Source organism: Tripterygium wilfordii, chromosome 21, assembly GCF_013401445.1.
Source record: "Tripterygium wilfordii isolate XIE 37 chromosome 21, ASM1340144v1, whole genome shotgun sequence".
NCBI classification, from domain to species: Eukaryota; Viridiplantae; Streptophyta; class Magnoliopsida; order Celastrales; family Celastraceae; genus Tripterygium; species Tripterygium wilfordii.
Window position 1 is genome coordinate 15,910,526 of NC_052252.1, and position 13,161 is coordinate 15,923,686.

At 35.6% G+C, this 13,161-nt stretch overlaps 1 protein-coding gene and 1 pseudogene across 1 annotated transcript; both read right to left on the reverse strand.

Annotated features, from left to right (window-relative positions):
- Positions 1-108: 108 nt before the first annotated feature.
- On the reverse strand, positions 109-1,840 carry LOC119988004 (CASP-like protein 1B2). Its single transcript, XM_038832916.1, has 5 exons — positions 1,773-1,840; positions 1,484-1,552; positions 939-1,283; positions 647-770; positions 109-549 (listed from the first exon to the last, which is right to left on the reverse strand). Exons 1-5 carry the CDS (start codon positions 1,838-1,840, stop codon positions 334-336), a joined length of 822 nt encoding a protein of 273 aa, XP_038688844.1. The 3' UTR covers positions 109-333.
- LOC119988953 lies at positions 1,816-12,844 on the reverse strand (annotated as a pseudogene).
- Between the last annotated feature and the right edge of the window lie 317 nt (positions 12,845-13,161).

Consider the following 13,161-nt stretch of genomic DNA (forward strand, 5'->3'; position numbering starts at 1 on the left):
TCAGAAGTTCTGAGAGAAGTATTGATGTTTTGGATTTCCTGGTTTTGAGTTTTGACCAGAGTCGGTTGGTAGGGTGGTTCAGTTGTTCGGCCGATAATCAACCGATCCGACCAATGCCAAGTCCTTAAGATGCATGATGTTTATAAGAATAACCCAGGAAATACAAATCAAGTCCGTCTTCAAACAGAAACCTCAGTAATCCGATTATTGCATACATTACACTTTGAAAACACAGATTAAGGAGCAAACAACACACAAGTAAGATAAATAACAGGGCAAGAGAACAGAGTAACTAGACTGCAGGACTGCAGGGCTGTACATTGGATGCTGGTTTTATGCCTTAATGGGTCTAATAATGGACATCACACTGACGATCAGCAGAAACAAAACTCCAACAAAGGAAGCAATGATAGCACCACCTCCATGGTCGCAAAATTTATCGAATTTGTCGCAGATCTTATTCCACCTGGCATGGGAATTACCATTCTTCCCTACCTCTGCCATGAAAGCAGCTGCATTTGCTGCTCCAGCTACCAGTGCCACTGTCATCTGCCCAAAGAAATAAGTTGTATCACAAATACGAACTTTACTGATAGAAATTATTCTTCTTTTTTTTTTCGGTTGAAGTGAACTTGATTTATATTACCATGTCTAAAATAGAAATCATGACAAGCTTGAGACCCTTGTAGTCGAAAGACTTCCCAAATACTTCCACGAGTATCATCAACAAGCTATGGAGACTGGCCATTCCATTGGCTATGACAAAGAACCTGTATCATCAAGCTTTGTAGTTACAACAATGGAGTTTTATGCATTCAACAGGACATATAAGAAGTCTAGACAGTAGCTTTTAACCAGAACGAACGACGAAAGCAACTAATTTTGATGATGGCAATGATGTATTAGTAAACTGAACAGTATGGAGAGTTGAAACTTACACAAATGCTGGGGTGTGCTGAAACTTGGCTGTGAGAGTAGCTCTTATGGGTGTATTTCCAATGGTAGCAACCACAAAGGTATTGGTTTCCTTATTGAGTGCCATCACAACCGTGGCCGACACTGTGGCACAGAACGCCAGCAACCTTGGCAGCAGAAGAATCCACTTGGTCTGCGGCTTTGTTGAGCTAACACCAGGTTTTCCTCCATTTTCAGTATCCATTGAGAGAGGGGGATGGATACTGATATTTGATAGTGAGTTGGGTTGTGTTGTTGCCTTGAGGAAGTTAGGCTTATATATATATAGTGGAGGTACAAATATGGATGACCAAAACCAATTGTTAAGTCTAGCAAGTTAAAGTTAAATTACAGTAAAATGCATGAACTTTCAATGGCAGGTCCAACCATCCTCTCCAAGTTTGGCATTTTGGTTACGGTGGTTAGTGGTTGAGAACTTGTAGCAGACATTTGAGTATGTGCTTTGTGTGAGTTCTTTTTTTTCTTTGTTCCAATAGGCAAATTGCCTGCCTTAGCTCTGCCTAAATACCTCCATATATGGATCACAGAAATCTGACAAATCGCAAAGTCTTGCTGTTCTTCCAATCTTTTCAAATTTCTGCATTGGTAAACAAAAGATTCAACTAATTGCAGTTTTGAATTCAATTCAAACCTTAAGACCTAATTAGCAATCTTGCCTCCCATCAACAATGATAATCTCCTCATCATCTGAACGATACTCATGTTCATTTCAGATATGAAATTGCAAAGTTTCTTCGATCAATAAAAATGGAGAGACCAACCTGGGTTTTCATGAGCGTTGGCGGGTCCTGGAGTGCCTGTCAAGGGCGCTAGCGCATTGTTTTCCAATTACAGCCCAGGTCAAAGAAAAAGAGTTGCAAGCCATTTACTTTATCAAAATATTAAAACACAAGCACATAGTCGCATACACTCTGCTAAACTTAAATACACAATTCAAATTGACAATCGCACAATCAGCGCGAACACCATTTCCAGTTCTCATCCTCGAAATATAAATCGGTTGTGAATTTCTTTAAAACCTTATATTGTAAACTATTTGTTTTTGAATGAATGGCATTTATAGCTATATCTCCAACAAAATGTACACAGCTAATATTTTCTCTCCGCCTTCCTGGTAGTTCATAGTGAGAATTTGAACTGCTATTCCCTGAATAAAACAGCAGATGATCTCAAATCTCACTAGGTTATTTCTTCTCTGTTGTTACACCAACGACAACGTTGCTCACCTGTGACATTCAACATTCATTGGCTCAAGTTTGGCTAGCAAGGAACGAAATCACAGAAAGAATCTTAAGGCCCAATGATGCCATAATTTAAAACGTGTAAGTTGAACAAACTTACCAATTTGCCACTTTCATCAACAGACATGGGGTTCTCAACAACGACAGTTTGGCTCTGAGATTGAGTGGTTACCTGCAGGATGCAGGAAATAAAACAAAGAAAACATAATTAGCAAGAGACCAAATGAGTCAAATTTAAAAAAAATTCTCTCAAGGAAAATATCAACATAGTTGGATATCTTACCGTTGAAGCAGGGGGTACAGCACCAGAGGCAACTGTACCATTAGGTCTATTTGCCGGAAGTGGAACCCTTGCATTGCCCATCTGCAAGACACAAAAATGGAAGTATATGGGAATAAACACCAGTGTTCACTTTAACCATAAGCACAACTATTAATTAGGTACCACAGATGAAAACACATCAAGTCAACTATTAACTTGATCCATTTACTTTCCAAAACATTAATCGAAAAGTGCATCATAGACAGAATAATAAAGATGAGATTGAATCTCCATCTCCTAAACCGTCATAAAAAATAAAAAAAAAGTGCTCCAACTAGAGAAAAAGAAAGCAATGGATGCTGAGGAATAGAATGATGACTAAACAACAAACACTCCATTTAAGAATAATCTTCTCGTGGACTTTCACTCTTTTACATATGCAGCCATAAATGACCAGAGAAATCTTATTAACAATCAAACAGCATAATGATCGGCTCATCCACCCCCATAAGTGACACAGAATATTTTGATTGCATGTTCATCACCAACAAGAAAACCTAAGGATATTTATCCAGAACTTGTTCAAGATACAGTAATAAAAAAAAATGACTTTGCCGCTAGGTATGACTAAATAGGATCATGCAGCTCCTATAGAACCTATCACTAAAATAGCCTCAGTAGTATCAGTTGCGTTGTACTTCAGGCTCGTTATCAACAACGAAAGACAAACACATTCTTCAAAACACACCAAATCTGGACCTGACTTGTTATCCAGATAAAAGTCTCATACCATTACCAATAAAGGGGTAACATGGAACCCAACAAGGAAAGTAAACTAACTTGGTGACAAAACAAAGTTAGTAGACACGTACTTTGTGACACACTAAATCAAAAGGTAAGGAAAAAGTGAGTTTGAATAACGAATGTATGCATGATCAAGGAAAAGTTAACATATTGTTAATGAACTTGTATAGTGAATAAGAAATTATGAACGTGTTTACAAGCAAGAGTGATGAAAAATCTAAACCAGGTAAATCTGCTTAAGAGAAAGCTACTGAATTCCAGATTAGCATGAATATGATGTAGCAAAAAGATCAGTAATCCACAACCTGTGCTCATGGACAAGCAATTATATGAAGTACTTCACAGTTAATAATCTTTAAACGCATGAACAACAAAAGATTGTACATATGAAAGAACAAGACTCCAATATAAAGTAAGTCATAGGTTTCTAACAAAAGAATTGAAGCTTATATATATTCAACAACAATGTTATCGCTGTCCATCCTACCAAGACTGTTGCCTTTGAAAAAGCTCATTTTTATGAATAAAATACACAGCGCAATGAACCAGATGCACAACGTACAATTTCCCAAGATGTTCCTCTTATGAAGTAAATAAAAAAAAAAATCCACTAAGTAATCAGAAAAAACCCAGGTGATGACACAGGTGAGTGACCTTTCAATAATAGATAGATATGAAAAGAAAGGAAGCAAGATTCATTTAGAGATTCAAGTACTAAGTTCAATAAGAAATTATGTGAACTTACACCAACATTTGTAATGTATTGACAGACTGCACATTTCACGGATGGGGCTCCATATGGATACATAAGTGTCATCCGACAGTTGCCACAGTTGACGTGAGCAACATTGTTGGAAGCTTTTCCATGTAAAGATCCAAGGGCCAACAGAGAATGTGTCAGTAAGCAGACTGAGGTAGCAAAACATCAGAAAGGAAAATGGGAATAGAAAAGAAAAAAAACAACATAGAGGGATGGGGATGTATTATGATATGCATCTACAAGCTAGGAATGTAATGATTTAAAGGATGTGTCTTTACTAACAGTCCAGTAATGTAATAATAGGAAGTTAACGGATAAGGAGCCAAGAAGAGGAAGGTAAAGCATGTAAATTTTACTACATAATAGGCCTGCATCCAAAACCAAAAGCCCCCATGAAAAGCATATAAATTTTACTCTTAAATTTCCGGGACTCATGAAATTATCAATTGAGAAGAGAGCGATGCAACTGGAGCTTCTATTAAAGCTTCCAAGCCTTAAATCTGACAGCTACTAGCATAGCAGAATGGGAAAAAAAAATTGATGGTGGATCCCATCCAAATTAAAAATATGACCACTATACCCCAAAAAGGAGCCGCCAAGAAGGCACCATGTTCAAATTTTTTTTTCCTGAGCAGCAAAAGAAATAAAATCACGTCATTTAACATTTAATGTTCAAAAGAAAAGGTTTTAGAATTTTCTTGAGTCTTTTCTTTTTTTCTTTTGATACTTAAAAATGATTAATCCACTTCAGTGGAGTGGTATATCAAGATGGCGTGACAGCTAAACATTACTAAAAGCCAGTGTCTGATGAAAAACAAGAAGAGCGAACACAGCCATGACCTCAAATAGCATATATGCCAAACAGTTTCCAAAAATAACTCCTTAAGTATTACGTTTTAAAATAGCCAAAACTTTATAGTAATGAAAACAACATGCCTTCTCCAGCCATTACCAAGAGGACAGAAAAAAGTTTGATGCACTAACCCATCCAATTTGTATTCCATGCTTCATTTTGTTATTACTTGCATTTCAGAATATATAGTATTAGTATAAGTACTTTATGTCTTATTCCTGGCTCCGATTTAAGATGTCTTCTGAAGATGAAATAACAAATTTCAAAACAAAAAACACACTGCCTTCTAAAAAAAGAAGAAGGAATTCCTTGGTGCAGTCATTAAACAATGGGGTCCCCACACCTTCCTGTTTACATGCAAAGAAGGCCCAAAAACTACTGCTCAAAATGGAAACAAATATGTGTCTCATAGCACAAAATCATTTTCAATCTTGTTAGATGACAAAATAAAATTCACATGTTTCTATAATATCCTACATTTTACCTGGTGCAACATTCACAGTGTGACAACAGGAGCATCTCACACTTGTAGCCCCACGAGTATACATTAGCAATGTCCTACATCCTCCACATATAAGTTGAGCCATTTCCATCCCTGCATGTACATTGTTCAAACCTGGACAATCATTCCTCTAGTCAAAGATTTATATAAAAACTAGACCTCAGCCTATTACCACATTGGACTTGCTCCATTACATGGACACAACATAATTGCAAGCATAACATCCATCCTTATTTTCAATGAAGATGAAGAAATGGGACTAGAAACTTACCAGGAGGAGGGACGGAAGTAAATGTATTACATAGAGCACAGCAGACATTTGCCGCTCCTCTAGGATAAAGAAGAACGTTCCTACACCCGCTGCACACAAGCTGGCTCTGCATATCTGCAGTAGTGCAGTGTAATAAACCCACATAAGATCAGAAAAGGCAAGTATAAATATAATGAAAAACAGCTGAAATCATTAAAACATTCATCCCAAACAATTTGGGAGAAGAGAACAACAAATTCTTTGAAAATTGAACCACTTCTATTCTCAAATATCCCCTTCCTCCAAAATAAAGTAAAAGCAGAAGTAAAAGTCATAAGGTATGCTTTCAAAAAGGAATGAGGAGGTCAAAAAGGTGCATATTTGCCTTCATGACTAGCAATAAGACAAGGCACCTGTACCGATGAGAAACAAACCTAGAAGTACTAAAAAATCAACGCATAAGCTCCATCACCGCGTTATTATGCAAACATGCTTATAGCAGCTCTATGGTATTACGCAAGTCCTAGGGGAGTGAAAATGGTATCAAATAAGCTCGATCACCATGCCTCAAATTTATAGTACTAAGAAATCAACACCAAGAATGTTGCTCAATCGGATCCTCCCAAATTAAAATCTCTGCCACAAGGTTTCTAATTATGTGTTATCTCATTTTCTATGCCAGTAAACAAGGCCTTAGCCCTAGGTTATCCATCAAATATTGTAAAAACAATGTCTAAAAAACAGAAAATTATGTTTAAGGGAAAAACACAGAGGAAATCTACCAGCAGCCAAAAAATGACAAATATGGCGGTGTAACCAGAAGTCTCAATAAAAACCGAAACTTTATGCAATAAGCCCAAATAAGACGATAATTTCCATCACAAAACAAAATCTGTAGAATTGGAAAAGGCAATACAATCAAATCCAATAAATCTTCAAGGAAAAAATTCAGATAAATCGATGCAATAAAAAGACTTTTAGGATGATTTACCTGATTCCTCCTCAAGAACACCAAATTAAACACTCAATGAGCAGTCAGACAAAACGCCAACCTCCTACAAAAATAATTTTTTTTGATAAAACGCAAATAACAAAAAAAAGAAAAGAAGAAAAACCAACAGTAATCGTCAAGACAAGATCGTAATAGGAATCATACAGTGGAACAAAAACTGCACATGAAAATAACACAATTAACAATTACCTGGAAAGCGAAAAAGAATCAAATCGATTATAAGCGTATTGAGGGGGATACTATTGTTATTCTAAAATTAAAAAAAAAAATTGGAACAATTTCTGGTGAATTCGAGAGCTTTTAGGGCAAAAAACGATGATACGGAGAATCAAGGGAGAGGCCGTCTGACTTTTACGCGGATTTACAAATTTTTTGGGGGTCAAGATAGAAGCTTTAGAAGATTCTGCATAGAGACAATATTGTGTCGAACGAGAAAGATTACAACCAAATCTCTTTTTCTTATATATATATATTATTTTTTTTCAGTTTTTATTTTCCAACCTGTATAGCTGTAATATATATATATATATATGAATTTTGTAAGGATAAAATAGAAATTACAGTCCAACAACATTGGGCCTTTCGCAACGCCCAAGAAATAAAAAAAAAAGAGCAAACATAATACAAATTTTTTAATTGAATTTAATTGGATGACTCCTTGATTTTTTTTTGTGTCAATTTAGTGTTAATCATTCAAAAAATAACGGGGAGTGAGATTTGAACCCTTATCACTAGGGTGATACACATCATTTTTATCACTTCAATTAGTGACTCGGGTGTTAAGCATATTAGAATTAATTATAGAGAAGATGACAAAAAGGCGAAACATAAAGGAAAAAAATTAAAAGGAAATAGTAATAAAAAAGAAAATATATTAAAACATAATTTGAAGCATAATATTTTGATGAATATATAGAACAACAAGCTTCAGATTCTCTTTATTAAATTGACCAGAATACATTTATAGATAAGCTTGAGCATTATTAAACTTTATTCATTATGTATAAATATATATATATATATTTGTAAGTAGATTATCTAACTTCTTCTTTCCATTAATTAGCAGGTCCATCGTGCGCAACAGATGAATCCTCACTCTTCCCCATTGATTTTGATCTGTTGAAAAAAATAAAGGATGCATTCATATTAAGGTTATATAGACTATATATATATGTGTGTGTATGTATGTATCTATAGAGAGAGAGAGAGAGTTACATGGGTTTTTTTGTTGGTGTTCAACTCTTCGGAACATGAAATGTCACACGCAGCGGCACAGTCAAGTATCCTATTGTCTCTAAAACAATCTTCATAACATTCTTGGAAGCAATCCGCGAAACCAGCATTGGAATGAGCTACAATATCATCATAACTTGTCAATACCAAACAAACAATCAAAACAACACTCATCTTTCTTGCCTCCATTTCTGCAGCTTAATTAATTTCTCTTCAAAGTTCAAACTATAGGAATAATATATATATATATATATATAGTAGATGAAACAAGTGATATTGGATGATAGATGATCACAAACCTATCAAGGCATATATATATATATATATGGATAAAGAATCACACAATTCATTCACTTTCCCATTTTACGGAGGTGCATGCCAATAGTGCTACTGTTTCTGTTTCAACCGTATTATCATAAATGGGCCGAGCTGGGTCCGCTTTTTCATGCCTGCCTCCATGATGAAGCCCGATTTACAGGCCTCAAAAAAATATGACGAAGTTCGTCTAAAACACGGGCCGGGCTGATCGGTCTCGGGCCCCTATGATTTTTAATTTTTAATTTTCATAAATACATTTGTTTATTGTGTAATTTGTTGCTTTGATCATCAGTACTGATAGTCTATCTAGCTATTTGTTTAGTGAAAATTAAAAAATGAAGTGAAAATTTTAGAAATAGTGTAAGTAATTGGATTTGAATTTTTAACGAATTATGGAGCCCTATAGTGTAAGTAATTGTATGCCTTTCACTTGTTAAGAAAAGTCTCACTTCGCTAAAATAAAGACTAATGAACATGTTACAAGTGCATAGGTTCCTTGACTTGGTAAGATACGTTTTAAATTCATGAATCCTAAAAGGCCTTAGAACTTAGAAGTCATGCGATGGATTAGACTTAGACATGAAAAAGGCGGACGATATCTTACAATGATAGTCATGTTTGGATTAGGGAATCCATTGGAGAAACGTAGAAAACCATACATATATTTAGTAGGGAGAAATGAAGTCAAGCTGATGAAACTGCAAATCCAGGTATCTCCAGCTTTACATTTTTTTCCCTCCATCTTTGCAGGACATACCTTTTTCATTCCCCCAGAGTTTTCATATTTCTCATGCTAATCACTTTTTCCAGTCAACTAAAGAGGTAGAATCAAAGAATAAAATGATCATCTTATCTGGGAAATACATATAACATATATATATATATATATGAAAATTCTCAAGTGAGGGATCCCTCACTTTATTTAAAATAAGGGATCCATCTAACACCATTCATTATGTGTAAGTGTGGTTCCCACACATGATGGGGCCCACACATGATGGGGCCCACACATGAATGGTGTTAGATGGATCTCGCACTTTAAATAAAGTGTGGGATCCCGCACTTTAAATAAAGTGTGGGATCCCGCACTTGAGAATCCCTCTATATATATATATGGGATGTGCCATTAATCTAATTTCATGATCATGATCCAATTTGTATTGAAATTTACAGGTATAATATTCTTGGAGGTCCAACCGGTATGTGCTTTCTGGATCAGATACGGCGTAGAGAGGCCAACCTCTTCTCAAGGTCCTCAACATTGGGAGCTTCAGAGCTATGACTAAAAAGAGTGCAAGAAAATAATGAGTATCCACCAAACAATCCGCTAGTAAAAATAAAAACACCTTCAGTAGTAAGAATAAAATTTTTTCAGGTCATCACTTGAAAGCAATGTGCTCACATACCTTGCAACGACATTCATGGCATTCCTCGTCGCAATCCGACCTTTCGGAGCTGAAGACAACTGTTGAAAGGAGGATCATGCATACAATCACTTAGACATTGTTTACAATAAGAAAGTAACATGAGGAAATATTTTTTACACGATTTATTTAAATGAAACCAACCTGGGATGCAATATCAACACCGATTTCATCAAGCACCTGCCGGGAACCATGTAAGTTAGTAATAAACGAATGAAACCTTGAAAAAAAAAGCAACACAAGTTGTATGATAAAGCTGGTGGCACCTGGTTACTTAGCTCCTCTGTTTCTTCTTCAGCCTCATCTTTGTCCAAGGTTTCGTCAATGGCTTCCGACATCATCTCAATCTGAAAAGAACGTTTCAAATTATATACCAAAGTAAAACAAGGGGAGGTATTTAGACACCAATAACATAGGAAGAATCCTCAAGGAACTCCTCTTAAATCACTCCGCAGGGCAAGGAAATATCTTGTATCAACTTCTCAACCTAGTATTGTGAGAACCACTTCAGGCAAATGGGGCAATTGTATGCATAGTTGTCTCTATTCTAATTAAGCTGGGGATAGAACAAGTATTACCGTCATGTCCATTTGAGCTGACTGCTTCTGGAATTCTTTGATCACTTTAGCCTGTTTTGCAGGAGCCATTTGCTGGAAAAGAAGGATAGAAGATGTAAGGCTATTGATTTCTTCAATTTTAAAAACATATAGTATTAGACAAACTAGCCTTTTGAGAGAGAATCTAAATGCATTAAGAATAAAAATAACAGAAAATGCATAACGATATTTGGAACTCAAATAAAGTCAAATTGACTGCTATGATGGACTTTCAGCCAAAATGGATCACACAAACAACTCATTTAGCACTTCAGCCAAATGGATCAATTACTCAAAACGGAAATACGATGGAACATGTAATAGCACCACGACATCATCTTTAAGGCATCACTATTGGAAACGTATACCTTGTTCATTGCTACCATAGCTTTAGTTGCACCTTTCATCCCTGTAGATATTGAAGTACTAGCGTACAATGCCTGAAAACAAAATAAAAATGACAGCACTGTTTTAATGAATTGAGTATAATTTTTTTATTCTTCATACTGACATACAATAGAGACATCAATGCTTAACTCCAAAAGAAAGAATTAGCATAAGTTTCTTTCTGGTAGAAGGTGACCTGTGTATGAGTTGCTACCCCTCTGATTTGGGCACGACTCCCCTGCAAATTAGTAATTTGTTGCCGTAATCGAACAAGCTGACGAGCAAGTATTCTGGTAGCAGCCTAGATACATGAAAATAATGAATAAGTCAAATTGTAGCAGAAGCTAGTTGATACGCACGGAAAACCATAGACCAAGCTAAGCAACTACTATTTTTAGGGTTTGAAAGGTATGCTTTAACTTCTGTACCTAGAGATGATTCCTCACTTTAGTTGATATGCTAGGATCTTAGACACAAATACACCAAGAGTAGAGAAGAATGACAAAGTCAAACCAAATACAAGATAAAAACCCAACAATGAGTTTGTTCTTCTCAAGAAACCAAAGGAAATTTGAAGATAAAGGTTACATGCATTACAGCGAAACGATACATGAATGTGAAGGGGTGAAACAATACATGAATGTGCTCCTTCAAACTTCATATGAGAGATAAAGCAAAATTACCTCATTGTGCACCATTATACATGAACAAAGTTGGGCCAACAACAAAAAACATGACAGGTCAAAATATTTGGGCTTTTAGACCTAGATTTGGTATTATCTACCAGGTTATAGCAAAAGTCAATATGGATAACAACAATCACTTGCCTCATTTCCAGTTTTAGCTGTTTGCTTGATCTCAGCCACCAACTTCTTCTCCTGAAATTGCATGCAGAATAATCTTGGGAAAGGACACATAAAAGTTATTTTAAAAAAGACATGACATGACTCGGCAATAGAAACAAACCTCTAATTGAAGTGACGAGATCTCATGCTCAATGCCTAACAAACAAAGAAGTTCAGAAATCAGAATGAATATATGTAGTAAAAGTTTAGTACAATAGCAGAAAGGGCAGAGTTTCTGTGAATAGAATATATCCTTCCCCATATGAATATGAGAATATCCCAATAATCACTCTTGGTGCTAATGGTGTTTCAGATATAAATTTGGCATGGATCAGTCCCTCTTCATAAAGTTTTTTTTCTTGAGAGTGTATTGTTTCAAAAAAAATCAACCATGAAATACACTAATAAGTGCATTAACCAAAACTTGATCAAAACAAACTTACAAACCACAAAACAAGTGTGGTGCCTACTCCATACATGTCCAAGGTACATAGATAATGATGACCCCAAATAATCCCAACTTTCCAAGTTGACATGTTCAATTCTCTAAAAAGATCAATTACTATTTCTTTGCTTGTTATTTGCCCAAGGCAAAGAGAACGTGTGTATGACATTTTCGTTGGTTATTAATCAGCCCGTTGAGTAACCTCAATAAGTGCTTTTCTTTAGGCTAAATAAGTTGAATAGAGTCTGAGATGCACAAATTGAAACTACTCAAGTGGCATTAAACGGCGAACCAATCTATTGCGTATGTTACATTACATTATTTCAGTGAATTTCAAGGGCGGATCAGCATTTCTCAGAAACTCAACATTGACCTTCAGATACAAGGGCATAGCATTTAACATCCAAAAACACAAAATCACCAATTAATTAAAAAGCAGTCTGAAGGGGCAAAAAAAGAAACTTTATACGAAAATACATACCTCTAGTGGCAACAGCCATTTCTCTCTTGCTCGTCCGCAATGCATCTGCAAAAATATACAATTGTTTCATTCCTCTTCAATTCATATTACATTTTAAAACACCAAGTGACAAAAAAAACTCCGAACAAGAACATAATCACTGATTCACTCAAAATCACAATTCTCTTACACAATGCTCCAGTCTTTAAGAGGAAAAAAAAACAACCTTTTGGAGAACAAAGAAGCAAAGTGTTGTTAACGGCGAAAATGGTACCTTTAGGAGAAGATTTCTTCTTGAAAATGTTCATGGTAGCTAGAATCCCCTCTCCGTATGTCCTAAGCACAAAACCCTAATTCTAGCTAAACACTGCAGTACATCTTTCCTCACTTTCTTGAGAGCGATGAAGTGTTGTCAGAGGGAGAGAGGATATTCGGTACTTTTTTTTTTTTTTCGAAGGGGGAGCGCATCGAGGAGCGTGAGAGCTTTGGACGGTTACCCACTCTACTAGCCGTTACAGTTTACTAATTATGAGCGTTCACAATGCGATGATTTTAGAGTGGTTGAGATAATGTTTTCTTCATAAATTAAGAGTTAGATGTTTACAATGAGTATTTCAGATAATATTTTCTTAATAAGTTAAGCACTACATATATATTTGTGATAAAAAATTATACTTAAAAAATTAGTTCATGCTTGATCTTTGAAGTTTATGGTCATTAATGAATAGTGAAAAGATGATGAAAAAGAAAAAATAGATATGATGAAAAGTAAGAGAGATGATGGAAAGGAAAAG

Excerpts from the sequence above, each read along its gene's own strand:
- LOC119988004 (XM_038832916.1), bottom strand. The coding sequence starts at position 1,840 with ATGGCTTGCAACTCTTTTTCTTTGACCTGGGCTGTAATTGGAAAACAA. Across the intron at positions 1,553-1,772 it reads TGCGCTAGCGCCCTTGACAG|AAATTTGAAAAGATTGGAAG; the intron begins GCACTCCAGGAC and ends TTACCAATGCAG. Across the intron at positions 771-938 it reads CAGCACACCCCAGCATTTGT|GTTCTTTGTCATAGCCAATG; the intron begins GTAAGTTTCAAC and ends TTGATGATACAG.